The following is a 24,960-nucleotide window of genomic DNA, read 5'->3' as shown; positions in this document are numbered from 1 at the left end:
GTGATGGTCATTTTTGTAGGTCGATTAGAAGCACTGAAGTCTCGCTTGGGAAGGTAGTTAATTGATAATATTTGTCATTCTTCAGCTCACGGTATTATCGCCCTTATTGAAACCCCCACCCTTTACCTCTCGGCCAGTTTATTTACCTTACCATAATATACATTCGCTTACCCACATGAACTACACGGTTCCATCATATCTCCTCCTGCAGCAGTATATGTGACGTTTATAAGCTCCCTTAAGAAATACTTGAAATTCTTGTTTTCCATCGCACTGTCGAAGGATAAACTAATCACTATCTGTGTAAGATTACGCTAACCGTTGATCTTGGGTAGGAGTATTCACTGATCACCTATAAGAGTATTCATTGATCACCTACTCGTCTTGGGTAAGGGCACTTACTGTTTATATTTCCCCATAGTTGATGATTTATAGGATTGTCAAATGTATTGACTGCGCACTTCACTCCAATGGTCCTCCTAATTTGACAGATAGATGCGGCCTGTACTCGCTGTGTGAATAATTTGAGAGGGAAAAAAAATGAGATGAGTGTAGCAATATATAGTGGGAAATACTGCGAGGAGAGCTATTCCATTCCTGTAAAAACTGCGGTGATAAAAAGTAATAAAAATTCAAGTGCAAAGTGTTGCATGTTTTCTCCTAGTGCTCCGTTCCAGCCGTCCTTCCTATAATGTTCATTGTTGATCGTGTATATTGCGGTGACAAATGTCCTCGAAGTATTGGACTAGCGAGATTACGCAATATTTCACAGCGATCATCGTTCCCTGCAGTTTTCTTTCATCTCATTATGTACTACCATATCTTATCATTCCTACACTACCACATACTACGTCTGAGCTATCACATCTCATCAGCCCTAAGCTACCACATATCTCAGACCATTGCTAGGTAAGGTCGCGGTGGCCACATGTCCAACAGTTTGTCAACCAGTATACGGGATGGTATTTTTTGTGAAGGTTTATTCAATGACACATGTTTCAGTTGTCATTCTATACGGCCTGTCATATGACAAGGTTTAGTAGGGCTATTGAGCTTTGTGGGAGACAATAATTGCTTATGTCATTGTCTTCAGATTTAAACCAGCATATTTCAAAGAAAAACAAGTAAATTGAGTTTAAGGATTTTACATAATATGGTTCAGGAAGTTAATACCACGTTTCTTATCACTTCTCCACTGAACTGGACGTAAAACTAGGAGGCATGTCGACTAGTTTGAAAGTGAAGGAATCGGCATGGTGCAAAAAAGGAAGTGAAGAAGTGGAACCGGTGGTGTCATTTGCTGAAATAATGAGTGAGGAGTTAGCAGAGCAACTTGAGGTTTACCTTTTCGTTTAGTTCTTTTTTTTTAGAAATGTATTAATATTTATTTAATGGAAGACGGAAATGTTCACGTATACACTTCTACTAACTGCTCACATGGATGCTTGTCTTAGAAAATACTTTCGGTTTTATTTTAACTGGCACTTCCGATTTCAGTGTTGAATCCTTTCTACTTTTCGTTGTACTTTGATGGCAATGCTCTAACTTTTCTAGGTATTGACGTTGAATCCTTCCCACTACTGTAGTGGCGATATAGCATAAATATTTTGGTGAAAATGCATTTAAATTCCTTCTCAGATAGCATGATTATCTGCATTTTCATTATGGCCTCCTGTGTTAATTGATGTACTAAACTCTTGAATAACAGAAATGACCCGAATAGTACGCAGCATTTCCTCTTTATCGAAATTAGCGGGAAATTGGAGGACTTGATGTAAGACAAGTTGATTTTATAATATTTTTTACTACTGAAAGCAGATCAAAAAGAAAATAAGCTACTATTAATCAAATGAATTGCATGCTGATTGCCATTTTTTTGCTTACACTTCTATATATATGAAATAAATGATTTATTAACCGACATTCTACTTTGTAAAAAAAATCTATCAATTCCATCAGGAAGAAGATGCAAATGTTCTCGACCCGTCCATAGCACAATACGGTTTGAGCCCCAGTGAACTGCTGCAATGTAAGAATGACCTAGAACTTGCCAGAAAACTGCAGGAAGAGTTTGATCGGGAATATGAAATGAGTTTGAAGTTGGCGAAAGGCGAAGCAACTGGAACAAAGAGTCGGTTTTTCGAAAACAAAGAATCAGTTTTTCAAAAATAAATTTTGTTTTCTAATTCTTAGGTGAGTGTCGAATTTCTTCTGGATGTTCAATATTGCAGTTGAATTCGGGTTTGTTCGCTACCATCCTTCGTACAATAGCGATTATGATTTGGAGGAGGAACTGAGTGAAGACGATGAAGATTTGCGAGAAATCGCTATTGATTTTGTTTACTGTATGTTGGTTTGTAATTATTTCTATGAAGAATTACAGTTATGAAATTTTCCATGGTGTAAGGGTGTGTTTTTTTGCTATACTATGTTTAACAGCTGCAAATTATCAAATGAAAAACTGCGAAGGAATAGTTTTGCGACTTATAGCTGTATATTTTCATGCAAAAATTCCGAGAATAGCAAATTTTAGCAAGGACAAAAGATGAGTTTCCGCCGAGTGGTTACATGCGTAATGCTTCGGGGCATTTAATTACAAAGCATGATAAAGAAATCGCTGAGAGACGTAATTCTGAAAAAGTGATGCATGTTAGTTCTTATTAAATTAAACTGCGGTATAATAAGCACCGTTTGTGGACCTATATTATATGTTTTTAAATTTGTTGAAATATTAATTTTGACTTTCGATTGGTCATACCTCTTCCACTTCATATAGCTGCCTATTAATATTCCCACTGGCGATGTAGTCGGTGAAAGGCTGAGTAACAGAGTTTACAATAAACTGCGTAACTACGGCAAAGTTGATCAGAGGAGGAATGCTCGTGAGAAGGTAAGTCGAGAAATGTTTTTTTTCTTTTTTTGAAATGGTCGATAGCGTCTTTCAGAGTTATAAAATTCTAGGATTGAGAAAATAATGGGGATATACATGGTCGAGTTTTTTATGGAATTGTGTTTTGACTTGTCTTTTTTTTCCAGGATAAGGATGAAAAAGCAACGAATGAATTAAGCATGGACAAGGTCACTCGCTTGATAATCTATAGATTTATCACTTCTGGTCTTTTCGATGTGATCGAAAATGTTATTGCAACGGGCAAGGTAGAGTTGTATAGAAAGAGAAAAAAGGATTATGTAAGAAAACATTAAAGTATGTCGAAGATTTGAAGACATTGAGAATTGTTATAGTGTTCTTAGTTACAGCTTATTCAGGCACTCCGTAATGGGTGTTACATCCTGAAATATGTTTTTCTTTTTTCTCATAAACATATCTATCAAGAATTGTCAAATTATGCAAAAAAAGTAAATGTCTTCATTATAGCCGTCCTTTACTGCTTTTTTCTTGAGTTCATATAGGTTTTGGGAGTTAAAATTTTCTTAAATCTCCACTACCTCCAACTTTTCAAATTCTGTCTAACCAGAGATTGTTGAAATATCGAGTATAGGGAACCATGAATCAATACTACAGATCCATGGGGTTCTCATAATAGATTCGGTATATATTCGAATTACATTTGGAGTTCATTGTTTATCTCATAGATGATTTTTTTTGCAAACATTGTGCATCGGCGCAAAAAGATTTTGGTCAGAAGTGAAGTCGGGTTCTCTTTTTTTACACTCCTGAAAAAGTTCCAACAATATTGATGTTATGAAGCACTGGAGAAGGCAACAGCATAAAATATTTCACACTGGTTATCTCTAAAGAAATTGAAAATTGGCAGTATTCAAAAATTACAAATGAATCTGTCAAATATTTTAAGATAAACAATGACTTTTGGCTTTATCGAGAATAGCAGAATGCTACAGCCGTTCCATATACTTAGTAGGCTTTGCTCATTATAAGAAGTATGTTTGGTGTAAAGCTAAGCCTAAAGATATTTTATTATACTTTAAGAGAATTGAATTGAAAAGTTGCGTTTGAATACAGGAATCGATAGTTTTGCATGCAACAGCACACGATGGAATGCGACTTCTGGAAGAAAGACATTGTGCTTTGAAAGTTTACAAAATGACGTTGTCGGAGTTCAAGAATAGATCGGAATATGTCCAAGATGATTATCGCTTCAGAAATCCACGACGAGTATTGCGGATTTGGGCTGAAAAGGAGTACACGAATTTGAATCGGTATGTTTCATGTATTCATTCTTATTGATTGTTTCAAGCTTCCAAATTAATTAGATTTTTCATGTTTTACATGTATAGAGATGGATGAGTTTTCACTGCAATAAATTGTGTTAGAGAAAATAGCGCGTTAATTTTCCCTTTTTATATTTAATGTTCGTTTTTATACTTCACACTACTAATAGTCGGAAACTTTCGAAGTTTCCTATCCTACGTTTTCGTTTGGCTTTTGGATAGAAGATATGCAACATGTAATTTGAAAAGAATCTAACGGCTGGTAACGTCAAAAAAAACAAATAAAAGAGTCAAAGGGAGTCAAATTCTTTTTCTGAAGAGGTGAAGTAAGTTCTCATAAGAAATTTGATTTAATTTTCCTCCCACCATGGATTTCCAACCCAAGAATAATTGATTGTATGAACTAGTTACAAAAAGTAGCATGGAATGAATTAAAAACAAAAAAATATGAAGTGTTTTTCCAGGCGTTTAGCTTCTTACTACTTAGTCTTATTAGAAGACTTTGGTTAATTGGTTATCTGATTTTGCGAGATAAAAGAACTGTAAAAATTGCAAATAAAGTTTACTTGTATAGAGTTTTACTTCAACAGTAGATTTAGCGTAATTGAAATACGGGCATAATTTACCAGAGTTATTATTATTTTAAATGTTTAAAATCCAATCTTTTTGAATTGTAATCAAGACAAGATCATATGATTTACGAAAATTGTGATTTTTTAAGAATGGTACGAGGAGGTGTGAAATGTCCGAAACCGATCCGTCTTAGGAAACATATCATGATTATGACATTCATTGGCTCCAATGGTATTGCAGCCCGTAAACTGAAGGATATCGAATGGAGTGATCAGGAAATTATTTATAATACATTTTTGCAAGTGAAAGCGGTTTGTCTCATCCGTGTTTTTCTAATTTTTTGTTTAAATGATTCAAGTTAAGAATAAATTGTTCAAAAATTAAAATTTATATTCTTCCGTTACTTACTGATAGACGTTTCTTCATGTTTTCTAGACGAAAGCAAAACATGTTTCTTGTGATCCAGTCATAAGTATTCGTTCACTATGTTTTTAAAGTCATTTGTAATGAGTTTCATTTAATTCGAAGGAGAATGTTAACGAAATTCGTACAAAAGTACTTACGAACAGTATTTCAGGAAATGATTAAAATGTTTACGAATTGCAATCTCGTACACGGTGATCTCAGCGAATTTAATGTCCTTTATCATGAAAGTGATGTTTACATTATTGATGTCTCACAGGTTGGTTAGTTTAGTGGTTAAATTGTGAAGTGAATTTGAAGTCGATTGAAACCTAGTAAATTTGAACCCTAGTTCGCTAAGTTTACCAAATTAAATTTTAAATAATTTTTTCTTTCCCGTAGTAACTGACAATTAACTTCTTTATATTCACATTGAAATATTTACATGAAATTTAATATTACAAAGATTTTCATCAATGAGGTCTCATCAATGAATCTTTCAGGAAAACAACACTTTCAAAAAAATGGGAAGGGGGAAATGTATGAGCAATGTTCTGATTTAATTAAAAACTTGTTACAGGCGATGGACATTTCGCATCCTCGAGCATTGTTTTTCCTATTGCGTGATGTCGACAATGTTTTAGAATTTTTCGCGAAATTGGGTGCCAAGAACTTACCATCAGCAACTGAGCTGTTCAACGAAATAACTGGTCTAAATATGGATCCAGAAGAAAATCTCGCAGTGCAGGTTGTTCTATGTGTCAGTTAAGGATGCATTTTAACAGCACTTCTTTCATCTTCCATTCCTAAATCGTTAAATTTTACATTAAGGATAAGACAGAGATGACCATTTTTCGTAAAATCCAGGGGAAAAACTATGGAAGTGATTCATTCTATATGTACGTGTGACCATTTTATATCATTATTCCTCCAGTTAAAAGGCTTGACCACATATGTTATCTTTAGCTGGATGTAAATGAGTTAGCATTTTTTGGTGAAATAGAAGCCCCGAAGTTGTCCATTCAGTAATAAATGACAATTAGGAAGTAAAAACTGGTTTTAATTTCCAGGTCGAACATTTTGAAAAAGATAATCGCAATGTTCAATTACGCTGCGACAAAGCAAATCCAGCTGACATGGAATTGCGTTTATATGATGCTGAAGTTGCAGAAACACATAATGACCCAGCAGAACCATACAATTAAACGTCATATTTTTTAGTTTATTTCCAGTTTTTTACAACAGTTCTACAAAGTCCTGCGGTTAGGAATTTTCTTGGCTTTGATGGAGGGATAACCGATCATTTCGAGAATAATTACGCTACACTGAATACATCAAGAAAAAAAAAAGTAACCGAAATCTAATGTATCTCAGCTTGTATGTTCTTTGCATTTGGAATTTAGAAAAATTTTTATTAGTCGCTAAAAACCGATTTGACGCTATTTTCCCTATGTTAACTCCTTAAACGATAGGAATTGTTAAGACTGCAGCTCCCTCTGCTTTTGTCGCAAAACAACAAAATTATTAGTCAGGGTGTGTTTTGTCATGTCTTTTCGTATGCACAATTATCGTATCGTTTCTGAATGCTGAAATTGGATTTTGATGTATGCATAATTGGATTTACTACTGTGATATATATATTTCATACACAAAAACCTATCGATTTAATCAAGTGCACTGATCAGCATGACACTTTGGTCTGGTTTATACTTATTAAGGTGAGAAAAAGCAGGTAGAATGCGGGAGTTTTGCTGCTTGAAACATAAAGCACTGACATTTCAAATCGTTAACCTTCGAACAGTTTAACTTAAACCAAAAGCGGTAGGCAGAACAGGATGTATGGTCTGGAAGCTTCAGGAAAGCCAATAAGCAGACGTTGTGTATGTGCAGGCTGAATTCGATTAGGAATTCTTATTCCTTACGCATGACTAAACGGACACTGTTGTGAAGAGCGTCTTAGCACTTCATAGTAAGAGTCGAGCTTCAAAGATAAAATTCGAGCACCTAGACTCCAAAGGGGTATTTGTTTGAGCTATTTTCATTTAGATTCCAAACGGGTACTTGTTTGAGCTATTTTCATTTTCCCTCATTCATTGCGCCTCATGTTTTATAAGTGGTTTATAGAACAATCTGAAATTGAGTATCTTCATTAAAAGAACAGGACGAAACATTCATTATACAACTGTTATAAACTATGAAGAAGGCGATCAATTATCAGAATAGCAGATAGAAAGTCACGCAAAATGGGTGTGCATATCTGAATGAAGAAATAAGGAAGCTGGAGAACTATTAAAATGACATCTTAAAAATGAAAAATCATTCCAAACATTCCGCGAAATATTTCGTGACAGATTTGAAATCGAAAAATTCAACCAGGCGCCACACATAAAACAGAGGACAAATGTGAACTACACTTGCTCTATGAGACTTCTACGCTCATAGAACTCTAAAATAATCGTACCAGAGAGGAAGAGGACTTCGTAATTACACGCAAAATTAGTACGACTTTTGCGGTACTTCCGTAATCATTTCGCATAATTTTGCTTCAGACTTTGAAGAAGTATCATAGAGAACAGAAATTAAATGACCTTAATAGTGTAATTCCGTTACAGTTTGATTTTATGCCTAAAAAACTCGACCTGAGTGGGATGCTTCTGGATAAATCAAAGAAACAAGCTACCCGGAGAGTCAGAAATGACAGAGGACTTTCTCCTCTTTCCGCATGCATCATGAAGAAGACTAATCCTTTGAAACAAGTATTTCCATTGGTTAAATTTGACAGATTTGTGGTAAGAACGCATTGTAATTTTTTTTTGAAAAAGTGATCTTATGCACTTAGTTGCAAGATTTCAAAAAATTGACAGTAAAACAAATTAGTATTCGCAAAGTACAATCAGATTTGAACTAAGTCAGAATAAAAATCAATAGCAGTGACTAAAATTTAGACAAACCGATCATTTTAGCAAAGTAAAGATTAACATAAAGCAACAAACAGATGCTGACGAACGATCTGAATTACCCGTAACGGCACATGGACTTCACTGGTTTGAGCAGTTCCATAAATTAAGTCTGGACCATAACAAACAACTTCAACTTTGTACTGCCCAACCATGATCCATTTGACTGTCATAACGGATATATGAGTCATACAGAATTTGCTCGTTGTTACCTTCACGATTTGCATCCTGCAAAACAATTGTTTTACTTAACTAACAATAAAATATATTTATCAGATTAACAAATTTCGTAAGCAATATATTTTTTTTCGTAAACAAAAAAAAATTTCGTAAACGTAAGATTTGAAATCCCAGGAAGCTATATATCTGTTGATATCCCTGATCTGACTATCATTTCGCCTCGAACCTTGTCTTTTTCTAGTACTAATTAATTAATTTGAGAACCTTCAAAATGCATTCTTTTCTTTCCTTTTTAAAAGTTATTAGTTGATTTGAGAACCTATAAATCTGTATTCCTTTCAGTTTGTTTACATCCACAAACCCTATATTACCATTTATTCCACCGCAATGCTCCACTTACAGTCTCTCACTGTTCTTGAGCGCACCCAACGGCTTACTCAGTTGCGGAATGAGGCTAGATACTTCAAAGTTCTTTAGCAGTCATCACCAAGCGGTAATTGACATCGCAACGGTTTATATTTAAAATATTTTAAAAAACATAGAAATTTGTTAACGTTTAATGTGACATCACTAACTCATTCAGATTTTCTGCAATTCACCTATGAGCCTTAACATGCGATATGACAAAAAACCTAATAAGAATCGTGAATTTCTATTTATTTCATATATAGCCACAAGACTTGCATATTTCTATATCAATTCAAAAAAATTTTTTCCGAATCCGAAAAACTGAATAATGATAAGGAATTTAATGGAGTATCGATCAATCAAAGTCAGTTTCAAATAGCACAACCTGTTCACGGGTCTCCTGGTGAATTTCATTTTGCTGTTGTTGTTGTTGCTGTTGTTGTTCCTGCTGCTGGCGTTCACGTTCCAGCAATTCTTGTTCCTCTTTTTGTCTTTTCCTACAAACGGTTTAATGAGGATTTAGTTCATAATGGGGTCAGGTCAATGAATTTTCATTATCGATGAAAATCATTCTTAAACCCTTTTATATAATAACCAGCCTCTGACGCCTTTGCGCATCTCTCATCGCATTGTATTGGCGTCGTTCTTCACTGCTCATCCTATGGTACTTCAATCGAGCTGCTTCCGCTCGTTTCGCGCGACGGCGTTGTGCTTCGGCTACCTGAAAACCAAAAGAATTTAACTCCCAAAATAACTTTCAATCCCTAAATATAATTCATAAGTTAAGATTTGTTTATTGAAAACATACGAAGTTCAAAACAAAAACGTACTTGTATCATTAAATCAGCATCCAAAGTAGTTCCAGACATTTGAGCTCTCTCTGCCATTCGACATAGTTCGTCGTCTCTCATACGAGCAGTCCGCAAAGCTTTAGCACGGCGCGCATTAAAATTGCGCCGCTCTTCAGCAGACATGTTGTGATAACGTAACCTGAAATTTCCATAGTCCCTCAACACAGAAAAGCAAATCACTGATAAATTTAAGTAAGATCAAACTGGCATTCGGTACATAACACAAGTTACCTCGCCCGCTCTGCTCGCTTTGCCCTCTGCATTTCTAACTTTTGTTCGGGAGAAATTCCTGTTGTTGGGCCAACTGACGCTGCGGTCGCAACCGCCAAAATATCGCGTCTATTCGGCGCTGTATTCATATGACGTGGAGCAGTTACTCGATATGGAGGTTTTATTTCCGCCTCGCTTATCATCGGTGTTGCTGTTATTGTGACCTAAAAGTTAATATTTCTCGCATCGAAGAAAAAAATGAAAAATTAGACGGGTAAACAGTTGACAATTGAATAAACGACAAGTCACTAATGAAATTTTATAAACTTGCCTGTCCTGGCGGTACCATTACGTTGCTTTGTTGTTGCTGAATTGCAGCAGCAGCAGCAGCATACATCGGAGGACGACCTCGTGAACGTCCATGTCCACTCATGCTTGAAAGAACGGCTCCGGTTGCTTGATTCAGATCGGTGACAATTATCTAAATGCAATACGTGGTGGAAGAAAAGCATAACTCTTTTTCGGAAATCTTCGAAATCTGGAAGCAAAAATATGTGAAAACTTCAACTTGTAGTCTCTACCTGATGCTGCATAGGTTGTTGAGGCTCCTGCAAAGTTACTATAATATGTTGTGGTTGTGTCTGTTGTTGCATGTGTTGTTGTGAACCCTGTTGCTGATGTGCTTGCAATTGCCCATGTGCATCAACTTGATTTTCGCGCACCGTGTGTTGTGCATCATCTGCACCACCGCTTTCCTGTACATTGTGCAATTCGGCAAGTTGTGGAATTATCTGTTGTTGCTGAGTCATCGCAACCTAAAGTTTGAAATTTAAAAAAAAGATTAGACTCTTTGGTAAGCAGGAAAACCTGCCTTCTTCCGATTGCATATTTTTGCTTGATTTATCCAGGAGCGAGACGAAAAGTACTTCCCTGAGTTCCATCAATCTTTACGTTTGTGTATGATGGTCAAATTGTAGGCAACGATTCTACATATCCTTATCATCATGAAAATGAACTCTTTAGCTGTCCTTATCGTCCTTGCAGGAAGATCATGGCAATCTGCCAAAAAAATCCTGACGATGTTACTTCGAAATTTATATCTATTCCATTTGCAGTTTTCCTCCTTGTAACTATTCCTTGAAGTTAGACGAACTTCCTGAATCAATTATAACTAATACCATCTTTGTCACGCTCAAGATTCACATGTTTGTGTCTTTGCTCTTTTTTTTTATAACTTTGATATCAGATATTCAATTCGTAAACGTATATTTTCCTAAAGCTACCTGTTTTCATTTTCTCCGCATCCTTACATTGTAAAGCTAAAGGGGATATGAACAATTGCTGCAGTGGTCAAATGTGATCTTATTATGACGGTATTTTATGCCTGTGTCTCGCTTTTTTAAATTAGAAATTATAATACATTTCCCAAATCCCTCAAATATTCAGATACTCAAGTGAAAAAATTTCACAAACTTGATGCGACGTTTCTCCGTGATCATGGCTGTTGCTGTGCTGCTGCTGTGGTAAACCGAGAAGTTGCGGTACTGATGCTATCTGCAGTGGTTGCTGTGCGGTCCCTAATAGCTTACTCGAATCATCAACCAGTGTCAGAGTATTAGGATCGGCAGTAATAAGCTGCTGTGTTATGGCTGGAATATGAAATACTTGTTTGCCATCCTCCGTTGTTGTTGCTGTAGCAGGAATGTGAAATATTTGCTTGCCATCTTCGGTAGTCGTTGCTGGGATAACTGTTTGAGTACCATCAGGATTTGTACTTACCTATAAAAATTTCAGGTTTCCACAAATTTTCAATACCCTCTCTTATGTACTAATAGTATAGCACTATGCAAGATCTGCATCGCTAGAGGTTATTCACATAACAGTGCGTGTTCAACTTATTATGAACTTATTCATTCAACGAATTTATATATTAATATGACTATCACATTTTGTTGGTTTAATTCATCGCTTTAATTCGTGTGTATTTATTTTTCATGCATACCAGTTCGCATATTCTTGCTGTAGGCAAAAACATGACAATGTCGAACGTAGGTACATTATTTCCCTGGAATTTTCCTCAGCAGCTTTCCACATTTTTGATGCAAAACACATATAGTCTAAACTAACGGAAATCTAATGGACGGTTTTAACAGGAAGAGTCGAATGCAGATATCTAAACCCTTTGAGGAAAACTGATGCAGATGTATTACCACTATGCATTCCACATTATCATTGGGTTCATGGTGAAACTTATTTGCAGCTTAATAACTACATCCAAAAGGACTATAAAACATACGATAACGAACTGCTCCTGAGGTGGAAGTCTTTTCTGCCGCATCAGCACCATATTGGCTTGTCGCGTTCGTTTCAGCACATCTCTTTCCAGAGTTGATAATACCTCTTCGCTGACCACACTATCAATCACTGGCTTCTGTTCCACCGCATTATTACTGGTGTTAACTTGTGCTGAACTTTCATTTCCATTTATGGATGATGATAAACTTGACATGGCGTCCTCTGAAAAACTGAGTTTGAAATTTCGAGTGGTAATGATTACAACACCCTCGTATTTTAAAGAAAATTTTCTTTTCGAGCATTCTTAATCAAGTAAGCTCTTAATATCAATCCCATCTCAAAACAATTGGAGCACGTTACAGGAGAATATCTTATCTTCTTTTATGCTCACAGAAATAAACCTGATGCAGCACGCATTACTCGTTCGCGTTCTTTTTTTGCACGAGACCTTTTCTGGTTATATGCTCGTCGTTGTTCTGGTGTCATTCGTTGATATCTACAGTATATATTTATAATTGATAAGCCAAAGTCAAAAACCGTAAGATGAAATATACAGAATAAGTCAAGACTAAATGAAATTATTTAAAAAAGATTACAAAGGGATAGTTTTTTTTCTGTACAATAAGAGCAGCAAAATGAATGATAAATTCAATTACTAACAAAAATTTCTTAGCCTTATCCGGGAAAAACAAAAACCTGAAATCCAAAAAAAGAGAGTCCTAATCCGAAGCAAAAGTACTTAAAAAGTTTTAAATATCTGACTTCTGGATCTTTATAATGCTATGCACCGTTTTCAACATCCTATCTTTCTCATTTCAAACACAGCATATCGTTTCCTCCCTAGTATTCCAGTTGATCATATGTAACTTAGACGCCTCTAGTAATGTCACCTGATGATTTCCTAGGAAAATGTGTTTTCCCATTTCTCCAGTACTCTCAGTGTTAGATATGCGTGCGGAGCTGCTCTTTTGCCACCGTTTAATATTTGGTAGCTTTATCACCCCTGCGATCTTAGAGCTCGAAATTCTGCAAGTGACACTACCAGAGGCGATTGGTTAAATTATCAATTCACGATTTCCGGTAAAGTTGAGCAAGTGCACTTGCTACATCTATTTCAAATTGCCAAAACACAGTTATTCTTATACAAGCAGCAGAAGCATCTCAGCTTTAACGTTCAGCATCTAATGACTAGTAAGTAGATATGCCTCTTTATAATACTTAGTCAATCACTCACGCTGCCGATTTTGTAGACGAAATGAAGTTATATGAAATCGAAATTTAGAAACAAAGGAACTCGTACCGTAATCGAGCAGCTTCCGCTCGTTTAGCATTACGTAACATTATTTGCTGTGCTCTGTTCAGAGCCTCCGCACTTATACGACCTGCTGGAGTCGATAGCAAGATTTCTTCCTCGATACGTCTACGACGAAAAGCCTCCGTCCTAAAATTAAATCATTTACGATAGACTTTTTAATACTTGAAAAACTTTAATACTTCTAATACTTTAATACTTGAAAATCCCAGTGACAAATGTTGTCAAAAGCATGAAAACTGATGACATGTATTATACGGGAAATTTTTTGGAAAAACATAAAAATCGGAACGACTCGGCTTCATCGATATTCGCGTCAGTTTAAAAAACCATTTAAAATGCTTGGTGTTCTTGGAGCAAAAGCTATGATTTCCGCAAATTCCATCACAGTTCTAATCAGATGAACATCCTCACTTTCATCATTTATGCACTGTTTTCAAAATGGCTTCAAAAACTTCTAGAATAATTACCGCCTTTGATTGTACTGACGTTTCTCTTCATCAGTCATTCGGTGATAACGCAATCTTGCTGCTTCAGCCTTTTTAGCATTTTGTTCGATAATATGTTGCCGCAACTTTTCTTCATCCATGCCGTTCTTTTTTGCACCTTAAAATAAACATTTTTTCATATAACAAATCACAGAACACAAAAATTTGTAGGTAATTTAATAGGAAGCATTAAGTGGCTTTGTCAACCAGTAATCGAATAGCAAAAGCTTTAACATCTGAACAGTTTATTGATTCATTTCAGTACCACTATAAACAAGCACCAATTTTTACATAAAAGGCAGTAGTGAGCGAAGAAACTGTACTTCTGAAAACCTGAGCGTTAAGAATAAAACCATCTTATGTGCATCAAGAAGCTGACAGAACAATTTTTAAACTTCTTGACCTAGCCTAAGTAATGACATCAAAAATTAAACTCCTCTTAATCAAAACTGCCACATTAATCAGTAAAACAATGAGTAGCACGGCGGAAAATAGAAAAAAAAGAAACAAATAGCTGCTTCCCAACTATATGAGCATTCAATTTTGAAAACAGACGGATTTGTTTATCCGCTATTTAAGACCTTAACTTTTTATGCAAAACATTTTTACAGAACAACTACTTCCTGGCCCTTTGAACCTCCCTCTAGACAAGCGCCTTTCTCGATCACTTTCCACGAAAAAACCAAGAACAAAGCAGCAAGCAGAACATCACCACCTTGAATGCCAAGCTGTCGAAAACGTCTTCTCTGATTGTAAGCACGTCTTTCTTCCGAGCTCATCCTTTGGTAACGCAAACGTGCGGCCTCCGCACGCCGAGCTCGGATTCGCTTCTCCCTCAGTTGCTCATTTATTGCCGGGTCATCTTCTATATCTTTCGATTGTCGTAATAGTGATTCTAATTCCTCCAACTTAAGTACACATATAGATTTACTTATTAATATATATATATATATATATATATACATATATATATATAGATAAATAGATATAGATAGATAAATAGATGTACAGGTGAAATTGCTTAACTTCCAAAAATTCCTACTTCTTTATCCTTTTGTCGTTTACGTTTCTGTGCCTCAGTCCGCTTCTGATTTACCTCTTTCCGCTCCTCCAGGGTCATTCGTTGATACCTTTGGCGTGCCGCATCCGCCTGCTTTTGCCGTTTTAATTGTAGCGCTACAGCAGTATCGGACCCATTCAATGAACACGTCTCGCTACTACCACTTTTATTCGCAAAATCTCTGCAACATTATAAAATCTGCAACTCGATATTAACTGTAGTACCCTTAAAAATAAACAGCACACATACAATTCCGGAAGAAAGTCAATTTTTTTCCTCAGTAAAAAATGTGCTCGTTTGACTTACTTGCCATTTTCAGCTCCAGATGATGTGGCTTCAGTTAGAAGACCGCGCGAATTTGCACTAATTGTTGCCGAAGTTGACGGGTGTTGCTGATCAACATAGTAATGTTCATAAATTATTTGTTGTTGAGTGTTTGACTGCCCATCATTAGCCAGCTAAGGTACATTATTAGCAGTAATGTCACATTAGTTAGTGAAAAATTCATGCAGTTCCAAATTAGTTTATGCATTTTTTTTTCATGACCACGCTCAAATTTGTAAGGCTTTGTATTAAACAATAAGAGAGCAGTTAGTTCTAGTGGCCAAAAACTAATTCTCATGTTCTGCAAACAAAGTGCAAAATCTACCTGTACGGGCGCCAACTGCACGTGAGAAAGTGGCACTGCAGTAAGCTGTGCAACGGAACTGGCAGTATCAACTGTCCTCACCGATGCGAGAGTACCTCTCCCACTTGCTGGTATCAAGCCCGAAGCATCGTTTATTTGTACACCAGCTGGCAACACAGCGACCTGAAAAATTGATTCCTTGAAAGCTGAGAACCAAAAAATCGAATACTGCACTCTCAGAACATACATATTCCTTGCGATCCTCCACAGCCGGAGGTAGAAATGCTCCATTACTATGAAATGGAGATCCAGTTGAAGTGTAAAACGTTGGTGTCACGGTGGATTGATAAAGAACCGAAGTTGAGCAACCAGATGATTGAAACTGCACGGATGTTACAGCAGGGCCTATATTAGTTGTAGGCAAGCCTGCAATTATTTTCTTTTCAAGTTAATTCTTTTTAAAAATTAAAAACATCAGAACTATTGAAAATGAACTGATTAAGCAAAATGAAAAAAAAAAAACCTTCAAGAATTTGTGACTGGCCCATAATTTCCGAACCTGCAGTTGAGAAAAATGCACGTTGGCTCATTTTGTTAAGAGAAAGGTAGCATAAGCTACTTGTCCCAGTAATCTGTAGATACGCTGTTCAAATTTTCACTAATATGCTGTTCAAAATTTCACTAACAAACAATGTTTGATGGAACGAATCCTGAAAAGAATATTCGAAACAAAAGTAAGCTATTCTCTCGGAATCCCCACCATTCGACCTGTGAAAGCTGTTTTTTCCCCGACAACAATATATGGAAACGTAGGAAATTGATTAAATGATTCCAACCTAAAGATAATAGGTAACAAAACGCTTATCTCAAGCGAACGGCAAATGGTTCACAGCATGAGCTTCTGCGAGATCAGCAAATTTATTCAATGAATCTATGATTAAAATGAAAACACTCAATGAACAACTGATAAAAACTTAAATATTTCGAAAAATTTATACATATATTAAGCTGGGTAAAATCAAACAAGAAATTCTTCCCCTTCCAGTTCTGGAAAGATATCGCATTTTCGAATAAATCGTAGTTCATGATCATCAATATTTCACGAAACTTTGAAAAACTCGACTATTTTCTCTAAAAAATTCGAATATTTTCTCCACAAATTCCAAACTAATAAAACTCCAGGATTCTGTGAGGAGGAAATTAGATAATATTGCAAAAACATAATATATTCTGCTATACAAGAAATCAAAAACGAATGAAAATTGAAAACTGTTCACAACTGACGCGATCTTTGTCAACATGATTAGGATTGATGAGCTTGAGTGTGAATAAATCTAGTTGTTCAAAATCTCAAAGTGAAAAAAATCTGAAACTACAGCAATGAATTTCCTGGAGCTGAATCAAGAAATAGAAGCTCTGTGAAATACAAAATTCCAGAATGAAATGAAAACGATGGAGCTAAGTTAGACACGGAATGATAGAACCCAAATTATTACTGCATAATATGAAACATTAGAAGAGCAGAAAAAAAAACCTGAGAGTACACTCGACGTGAACATTACTGCAAGGCCGTGCATTCCAATACATAAATATGATATCAGCAATACATTTAATCCATCCCATCACTGTTACAAAGTTCATTTATTCTCAAAACAAAGAATGGTTTACAAAACTTTCTTTTACATAATAATCAGTAATATTAAGAAAATCTGGCACATTTGTGGCAAGTTCACTTGCGCCGTGCACGTCTTTTGCCTTTTCCAATTCATATCCAACTATACATTATGCAATAAAAAAGATGCTAACATTTACCTTATCACATATATCAACAGAAGCTGATCTGACATTTACGTACGGGGTAAAAAAGACGTCTGGAGCCCAGGAACCCGGCTCAAAGCCTAATAACCCAACAAAATGTTTTGAAAACATGAAGCCTATATTTAAAGTATAAGTTTTAATATTTAATAAGAAAAACAAAAAGAAGTGAATAGAGGACATTCAACATCACGAATGGCATATATATCGAATGATTTCCAAAACGATTATTTCATGAACATAATGCAGAAGTCTTTTTTATAAAGAAGCAATGGCTCGCTCATTTATTTCATTAAAAAGCTGGAAATGTAATGAAAATATGTCCTTGCCTCATTATTTATGAGGAATTTAGATATTAGGTTCCTGGCACCAAAGGTATTACCGGATTATAATACATAAATGTAGCACATCCCGAAAACTGAGTTTGCAGTGTCACTCTTTTACACGGAATTTTCAGAACAAAAAATTACTTAGGCTCTTGGAGGCACTGTCGCATACGGCGTAAGTAACTGTTGTTGTAAATGTTGTCCAACCATCATTTGTCCGCCTGGAGTCACGGTGTATTGAATCTGTTGCTGTGGCTGCTGCTGAGAAGACTGATTTTGGATTTGTTGGGGATGGATTTGTTGTACCTGAAACTGTGGTTTTTTCAGTAATCAATGTAAAAAACAATCACATTGCAAGATGGCATTTCTCAACCAACTAGTTATATTTCTACCCTTACAATTTCGAACACTTCTCGAAAGGAGTTCAGTGGCTATCATATCTTCCATTTCTTACAAATGCTAATGAATTTCGAAGCTCAACAATTTATCGTCCATAAGAAATATATTTTGCTATACTTTGCTTTTTTATTGCTCCGTTATAAAGAAAAATTCAAAATCCTTGAAATTCAGCTATAAAATGCCAATAGAAAAGATAAAAAATGTAGTATGTAAAAAATTTAAAGTTATGTAAATCAAACCAAATTTGGCACTAAATCAACCAAGAATCAGTTATAGCATAATCCTCATTATCCAAATGAAACAAACATGTCTTTTCCATCAGATACCTGAACTTGTTGTGGGATTTGTGCCATTGACTGCTGCAGAGGCCGGTTTGCCTGCTGTGACTGCACTTGTTGTGCCTGAATTGGAGCGGTTTGAATCTGTGATGGTTGAATCTGTGCAGCTAACATGGTGCCACCGGGTAACACACCGCTACTATTAGGGATTATCGCTGTGCTCGGTAGAACCGTAGTTACATTCGATTGAGGCTGCTGAACAACATGCGCTGTCAGGTAAGCACCGGTAGGCGTATTAGCTGAGGAGGTGCCTCGTTGGCGCATCAAAGCTTGTTGGGCCTACAATGTAATTTTTCGGGGCCAAGAAAGCAGCAGTTCCTTAGGATTTAAACTGAACGCAAATTTTATCATATCTAGAGTTATTAGCGTCGCCCGCTATGATCTAATCAAAAAAACTTTAAAGTCTCATATATCCACATCGCGTCCACGACACTAAAAATTTTCTCTTGTATCAATAACAGATGTCGCAAAAAGTAAACTTAGGTTAATCAATCCCGGCAGAGTACTAACAGAAAACCCTTGAACATTTCCAAAATTAGATTGAAAAAAAACCTGCTGCGTCCTCTTGATCACATCTCTCTCCAAGGTTGAAAGTGCATCAAACTGTTCCTCTTGGTTGCGTTTTCGGCCACGATTCACATTACTCTCAGCATCCTCAGAATTTTCAAGTCGTTTCCGTTTTGGTATATACCGTTTTTGGTTGTAGGCCTTCCTTTGTTCGGGTGTCATTCTCTGATATCTGGAATTTTTGTTTAATGACATAGACCATAATTCTGAAGAAAGACAAAACATTACACTTCAATAATATAGAAAATATGCATCATATTAACACGAAAAACAATACCTCAACCTAGCAGCTTCTGCTCGTTTCGCATTTCGAACAACAATCTGCTGTGCTCGATCCAAAGCTTCTCCATTAATACGTCCAATTGGCATTGCAAGCAACATTTCTTCTTCCATACGTCGTCGCCGGAATGCTTCCGTTCTACATAAGCAAATAAATAAACAAGAACGTATACACTTCATTATATATATACATATATATATATATATATATATGTACATATACATATATAAAATTATTTCATCTGCAAGCAGATTAACATTAAAATCGTTTAAACCACGGTACAGAACACAACTGACCTTCTCTGATTATAGGCCCTCTTTTCTTCTTCAGTCATCCGATGGTAACGAAGTCTAGCAGCTTCAGCCTTCTTTGCATTTTGTTCCTTGATATGCCTCTTGATCGCTTCTTCATCCTGAAAAAGCAAAATCGTAATCGCTTCAGAATTATGCTAAATATTCAGTGCGAAATAACATGGGAATGTAATGGAATAATCATTTTAAAAAATTAGCCAAATCTAATTAAACTCAATTGGAAAATTACGGGCTGTCCGTCAGGCCCCTTTAATCCTTCCGTCGCAGCAATTTGCCTCATCCGTCTACGATTATTATGCGCGCGGCGTTCCTCTGATGACATACGCTGATAACGTGAACGTGCTGCTTCAGCCCAACGCGCTCGCATCCGTTTCTCACGTAATTGCTCATTAATATCCGGATCCTGAAATAGAAAGTTGATAACGTCCTGGAATTCAAACTGCTTTTTCCCACAAATAAATAAGAGGAGCCTCATTACCTCTTGTATATCATTCGTTTGCCGCAAGAGATTTTCAAGTTCCTCGAGTTCTTTTTCACGCTGTCTTTTGCGTTTTTGCGCCATTGTCCGCTTGATGTTCAACGCCCTTTTTTCCTCAGCACTTAACCGGTGATATCGCAAGCGTGCTGCTTCCGCCTGTTTAGCTCGTTTTGCTTCGTCCTTCTCTTTTTTCTCTTGTGTTGTACCTTTTCCACGTGTATATCTGAAGTTAGGTACCATCATCTACAAATCCATCGTTCGAAGTATGGCACATATGCTATCCGAAACAATTAAAAACACGTAGTCCTTAAAACAGATTGTTAAGATTCCATTTTTCCCAACATTTTATTGCATGACACAGCATTGTATTCTCATTATGTTTGCTGTAACATTACACGAATTACACGACTTACTTTGCGACAATACTGGCAGGTGATGGATATGCAGCTGGCGTCGCGACAGCTACAGCAGCTGTTGTGATGGGTGCAACCACCGAAGTTGTTGGAGCCTGCTGTTCAATGAAATATGAATCCAATATAGCAGCAATACGTCGTTCATCTGTTTCAGCGCCTTGTGGCTGAAGAATCTGCATAGTTGTACCATTTGGATTCTGTGCTGTTACAACTGCAAATAAAAAGCAAGATGTGAATTTACATAACTCCATTTATGAAATTTGTAAATATGAAACTTGTAAACAGAGTCCTTCTAAAATATCGCCGAAAACTACCATCTCTAAGTCATCACCTTGATAACTCTTCAAAGCTAGAGAATACTGAGTAATCCGTCAACATTCATGTCTGACTGAAACTTGCCACTTCAGTTCAGTTTAAAATTGGTAATTACACTAGCACCATCAAATCATTTGGTGTCAAACATGGCTGCGTGATAGTTTTTCTCATAATGCCCATTTATCTATGAACAATAACCTAAGGAAAACTGAACACGCATTTTTCTTACCAGTCAAAACTGTAGCGCCTTGCTGTTGAGGGGATGTAACATTGACGGTCGGTGTGGGATTGACGGCTTGCACAAGACGCACCTGCTGTGTTTGTTGTCCATTAAGAGTAGCTGCAGTGTTTGGCTGAATCTGAACGTTTTGGACCTGAAAAACATCAGTTTCCGTGAAAAGTAATGGACAAATAAACTGTAAATAAATCTAAAACCTGCTTTCCTTTCTAGCATGCGGGGAACTTTTGGTTGGTTTGAAAGATGTAATAAGTACAAATAATTCGAAGAAGATTTATTAGTAAACAGCTAACCGAATTGGGGAGAAATGTCGCTGCTGTTGTAGAACTATGAAAAACGGGGCCACTATTTGCTGTCGTGAACGGACTGCTGGACGTCGTTTGGAAAAACGTACCTGCTGAATGAATAGTCATACCCGTTGGTGCTGATGCTTGTAGCTGCAATTACACATTACAATAAGCAAACACAGAACTGCTAGTTGGATACGAACGACTAATAAACTCACCTATGCATCACTAAAATTTTTCTTGAAGAATGCTAACCACGTCTGCATTTCATCAAGTACGAAAACGAAGAAGAACGAAAGTTATGCTCAATTTCCATACAAGGCGCATGGACGTCACACGCTATCTCAAGTGTTCTTCAATTCCATATGTCACTTTGGCGTGTTGACGTGTTAAGTGTTCCTCGATGCCACATATCATCATGGCGTGAGTGCTCCTACACACGGTCACATTATTTGCAAAGAAGTGTTTAATCCTGACCAAAATAAGTACAGCGAGAATGGAGCAATGACAAGAAAAACTGTCATATAATCTCCATCCGCCTACCTAACATTACCTGCATCGTTGATTTCGTTTCATCTTTCAGTATACTGACACGATCGCCAATTACTACATGTTCGACCTAAACAAAAACCAAACATCTGAAGTTGTGATAAAAACAGTTCTTATTTCAACACAGTCGTTATATCGGGAGTGAAATCCGGACACAGACATATGGATGCCTCAGGAAATCGCTCGTAAAGGGCACTCACAACTCCCATTTTGGGGCAGTTATAAAAGCCTCAGCTTTAGAAGATGGATCCTCAAAAAATGAGACCTGCTGTGGAGCAGAGTTCGATATATTCCCAGTCTGAAAATATGCTGGTACCAAATTCTGATTCATTGCCACGCAGATACACTGAAATTGGAAAGATGATCAGATTTAAATAAATGCAGAACGAATATTCTTATTCTTGCGGGAATACGATAAGCTTCATGAATAAAAGCAATTATACCGGATATTGGACAATTTGCAGCAGCAACAGCACAGCAGTAAATGTCCGTAAAGCAAGATGTATGTGTACAACGTTTCTCTCTTTGCAGGTATCTACCACTGGATGCATTAAAACCACCCAGAGACTTCGGTACAAATAATCGCCATACGTTTCAACTATTACAGTGTTTCCATTTTCAAGTTAGCAGATAAGGCTGATGAGAATAAAGTCACACACTCCCGTAAAAAATAGCATATGGCCCATGGGGTAAGCCATGTCTATTTCAGTAATTACTTTACCGTTCACTGCTTACAGTACTCCTTGCCATCCAAACAAGGCTCCCTTTCATCATTTCAAATCCTACTTCTTTCCTACCGTATCCCAAGAGGCACTGATAGAAACACGGATAAGTGTGTATGTGTGTGTGTGTGTGTGTGTGTGTGTGTGTGTATGTATGTGTTTGTGTGTGTATGTATGTATTATCCAAAGATGCAAATTGAATTATAAGTTAAATTTGGACGCATGTTATCAAAGGCTGCATGAGGTGCAAAGGATGCAGTGGCAATGGCATTGATGGTGATAGTTGGTAGGAAAGGAGAGAGAGGAAGAACAGAGGTCAAGAAGGCAGTCCGGTGTGGGACAGTGAATTGACCTGCATTGAATTCAATCCTCATTCATATCTTTTGGTAGAAGTCAGGCAGCATACCTGACCTCTACAGACATGAATAAGCCGTTAGCAGGGCGGGAAAGAGTTCCCGTTGTTTTGAAAATGAGTACAACTTGGGGAGTTCGTGTCTGTCTGTCTGTCCGTCTGTCCATTCGTTCAAGGTGACACTAAACAAATACTTAAAAATATAGATGGAATGGAATATAATAAATGAGAAAAATATATAACTGAAGTGGACGGGTGAGACATGTGTGTGTGAGTGAGTGTGTGTAGGTCTATGCGGGACACACAGACATACCTCTATCAATTTATCGGCAAAATAACAGGCAGGAAGGGGCGATGCACCATTTGCCCTCTCTCGTCACATCCTTCCCGTGTGTGTATGTGTGTACAATAAGACACACACACACATACATACATACATACATACATACATACATACACGCATATATAACAATAAATATATAAAGGAAGTGTAAAGAGGGAGAGGGCAGGCAGCGGCAGAGGAGACAGCGTTGAACACTGAGCAGCTCGCGAGAAGATACACTACCCGGGGGGTGGAGACTGCTCTTCGATAGAGTCGATGACTTGTAGACAGTGCGCAATGTGCGGAGAATCACACATTTCACACACGAAATAGTACTAGATAAATAGAATGTACAAACGACGAGACAGCGACAAAATGAGATAGTAACCAAGAATGATGAGGGAGTACATAACAGGTTCTATGCAAAATGTGAAGAAAGCGTGTTTTTTGAAGGCATACGAGAACAGGGGAAAACGATATACTGAGCAGATATGGAAGATGCGAGAGGATAAAGGGATTGGTCGATAACAAGGAAGGGTGAGGAGAAAGGGGAATGCACACAACGATACGAAAGTAAGGGACCGTCTCAGAGAAAGGAGCGGAGAGTATGTCAATTATTGAGGAAGAGGAGAGGAAAACATGTTGATATTAAGAAAGAGGAAGGGATACACATTTAGTGCACAATGAGATACAGACAAGCGTGCGACCATCAAGAGAGTATTCAAATATATGCTAGAAGCGATCCGCAATAGTTTGCGATCTATCTTGGAAAGTTTACCTAATCTTGCTCCGTCAATGCTTTCCCTTCCCTTCTCATCAGAGACCGAGGGTGTGGGTGCGGGTGCATGTGCAGGTATAGATGTGGGTACCATCCAAAAATGCCTGTGGAAGAAGGAAACTAGCCAAAGAGAGGATTGTGAGTACTGTAGATGGATAAGTAAAAGTGAGTTGGACAAGTATACTGCACTAGACACTGGCCAGGTGAGCATTGGCTAGTAACAATCACATGTGAAGACTGTTTCACTTCTTTTTAACTTTTCTTACCGAAAAACCATCTCAATACCACTTTCGTTCTCACTATATCACTTATTACCAGTTCTTATTATTACAATTAAAGGTCAAATCTCGAAAATACCGAATTAAGGCTACCAATGGATTATTGCTATGAATTACATTTGCATCTTTTCCGAAATTTAAGCCCTAACAGACGAAAACAACGACAATCATTTGATTGCACCTAATCGTCTAAGTCTGTCATACAGGAGAGGACAATTGCATTGCACTCTTATAAGTAGTGACAGCAAAAATCGGGAGATATACTGACAAATCCATACGCCCCTTTTTAAACCTTTATGATTTAATTGAAAATTCATTTGATTTGCCAACTACTTACAGGTCAAAGTTTGTCATTCCTGCGAGTATCAATGAGTTTTCCATTTTTTCCCGCCCTGACCTCCACAGGAAATCTGGCAATTCTGGAAGAACTTCACTATTCAAAATATTTGATTGGAAACAACGATGACAGGAGTTCCTTTGCAAATGATGACAGTTGCGGTCATATTTAAGTTTTTAAAGAAATTTCTGTTTCCGCATAAGACGGTTTATGATTTTACGGGCCATCTCAGTCTAACTGGAATCATTTTCGAAGCATTCTGTATTTCAGAACGGAATATCTAAAAAATTGCAGCATGCG

The 24,960-nt window shown here is 37.0% G+C and overlaps 4 protein-coding genes across 5 annotated transcripts; 1 reads left to right on the top strand and 3 right to left on the bottom strand.

Moving 5' to 3' along the window:
- The first annotated feature begins 1,133 nt into the window (after positions 1 to 1,133).
- On the top strand, positions 1,134 to 6,982 carry LOAG_00955 (atypical/RIO/RIO3 protein kinase). The gene is made up of 11 exons (XM_003136495.2): positions 1,134 to 1,338; positions 1,960 to 2,131; positions 2,232 to 2,345; positions 2,534 to 2,649; positions 2,777 to 2,890; positions 3,037 to 3,156; positions 3,983 to 4,179; positions 4,913 to 5,075; positions 5,342 to 5,446; positions 5,747 to 5,914; positions 6,237 to 6,982. Exons 1-11 carry the CDS (start codon positions 1,222 to 1,224, stop codon positions 6,369 to 6,371), a joined length of 1,521 nt encoding a protein of 506 aa, XP_003136543.1. The 5' UTR covers positions 1,134 to 1,221; the 3' UTR covers positions 6,372 to 6,982.
- A 225-nt stretch (positions 6,983 to 7,207) lies between these two features.
- Positions 7,208 to 16,271, bottom strand: LOAG_00954 (hypothetical protein). The gene is made up of 18 exons (XM_020445604.1): positions 16,079 to 16,271; positions 15,803 to 15,981; positions 15,577 to 15,738; positions 15,234 to 15,385; positions 14,910 to 15,108; positions 14,583 to 14,775; positions 13,850 to 13,985; positions 13,368 to 13,508; positions 12,469 to 12,563; positions 12,069 to 12,289; positions 11,246 to 11,551; positions 10,354 to 10,587; positions 10,104 to 10,253; positions 9,794 to 9,996; positions 9,542 to 9,701; positions 9,311 to 9,432; positions 9,097 to 9,208; positions 7,208 to 8,351 (listed from the first exon to the last, which is right to left on the bottom strand). The coding sequence occupies exons 1-18, from the start codon at positions 16,143 to 16,145 to the stop codon at positions 8,256 to 8,258; spliced, it is 2,928 nt and encodes a 975-aa protein (XP_020303955.1). The 5' UTR covers positions 16,146 to 16,271; the 3' UTR covers positions 7,208 to 8,255.
- Positions 16,272 to 16,562: 291 nt separating this feature from the next.
- LOAG_00953 lies at positions 16,563 to 22,227 on the bottom strand. Of its 2 annotated transcripts, XM_020445603.1 has the most exons (13): positions 22,137 to 22,227; positions 21,876 to 21,941; positions 21,329 to 21,472; positions 21,027 to 21,171; positions 20,483 to 20,693; positions 20,070 to 20,292; positions 19,821 to 19,994; positions 19,577 to 19,692; positions 19,278 to 19,418; positions 18,986 to 19,172; positions 18,422 to 18,712; positions 17,090 to 18,002; positions 16,563 to 16,686 (listed from the first exon to the last, which is right to left on the bottom strand). In XM_020445603.1, exons 1-12 carry the CDS (start codon positions 22,200 to 22,202, stop codon positions 17,841 to 17,843), a joined length of 1,926 nt encoding a protein of 641 aa, XP_020304933.1. In that variant the 5' UTR covers positions 22,203 to 22,227; the 3' UTR covers positions 16,563 to 16,686; positions 17,090 to 17,840. The 2 variants fall into 2 exon arrangements, with proteins under 2 accessions (XP_020304933.1, XP_003136541.1); XM_003136493.2 differs by lacking the exon at positions 16,563 to 16,686 and having other exon boundaries at positions 16,734 to 18,002.
- Positions 22,228 to 22,986: 759 nt separating this feature from the next.
- Positions 22,987 to 24,139, bottom strand: LOAG_00952 (hypothetical protein; the record flags this gene model as incomplete). The annotated part of the gene is made up of 2 exons (XM_003136492.1): positions 22,987 to 23,127; positions 23,939 to 24,139. The coding sequence occupies 2 exons, from the start codon at positions 24,137 to 24,139 to the stop codon at positions 22,987 to 22,989; spliced, it is 342 nt and encodes a 113-aa protein (XP_003136540.1).
- Positions 24,140 to 24,960: the final 821 nt, after the last annotated feature.

Source organism: Loa loa, assembly GCF_000183805.2.
Source record: "Loa loa unplaced genomic scaffold supercont3.411, whole genome shotgun sequence".
Classification (NCBI taxonomy): domain Eukaryota; kingdom Metazoa; phylum Nematoda; class Chromadorea; order Rhabditida; family Onchocercidae; genus Loa; species Loa loa.
The sequence above is the reverse complement of the archived record's forward strand: the minus strand, read 5'-3'. Positions and strand labels throughout refer to the sequence as shown.

Excerpts from the sequence above, each read along its gene's own strand:
- LOAG_00955 (XM_003136495.2), top strand. The coding sequence starts at position 1,222 with ATGTCGACTAGTTTGAAAGTGAAGGAATCGGCATGGTGCAAAAAAGGA. Across the intron at positions 5,076-5,341 it reads CATTTTTGCAAGTGAAAGCG|GAAATGATTAAAATGTTTAC; the intron begins GTTTGTCTCATC and ends ACAGTATTTCAG. Across the intron at positions 5,915-6,236 it reads AAGAAAATCTCGCAGTGCAG|GTCGAACATTTTGAAAAAGA; the intron begins GTTGTTCTATGT and ends TTTAATTTCCAG.
- LOAG_00954 (XM_020445604.1), bottom strand. The coding sequence starts at position 16,145 with ATGAGCCAACGTGCATTTTTCTCAACTGCAGGTTCGGAAATTATGGGC. Across the intron at positions 10,254-10,353 it reads AACAACCTATGCAGCATCAG|ATAATTGTCACCGATCTGAA; the intron begins GTAGAGACTACA and ends TATTGCATTTAG. Across the intron at positions 9,702-9,793 it reads AAGCGAGCAGAGCGGGCGAG|GTTACGTTATCACAACATGT; the intron begins GTAACTTGTGTT and ends TGGAAATTTCAG.
- LOAG_00953 (XM_020445603.1), bottom strand. The coding sequence starts at position 22,202 with ATGAATCAGAATTTGGTACCAGCATATTTTCAGACTGGGAATATATCG. Across the intron at positions 21,473-21,875 it reads AAACGAAATCAACGATGCAG|CTACAAGCATCAGCACCAAC; the intron begins GTAATGTTAGGT and ends GTGTAATTGCAG. Across the intron at positions 20,293-20,482 it reads CCTGCCAGTATTGTCGCAAA|ATATACACGTGGAAAAGGTA; the intron begins GTAAGTCGTGTA and ends ACCTAACTTCAG.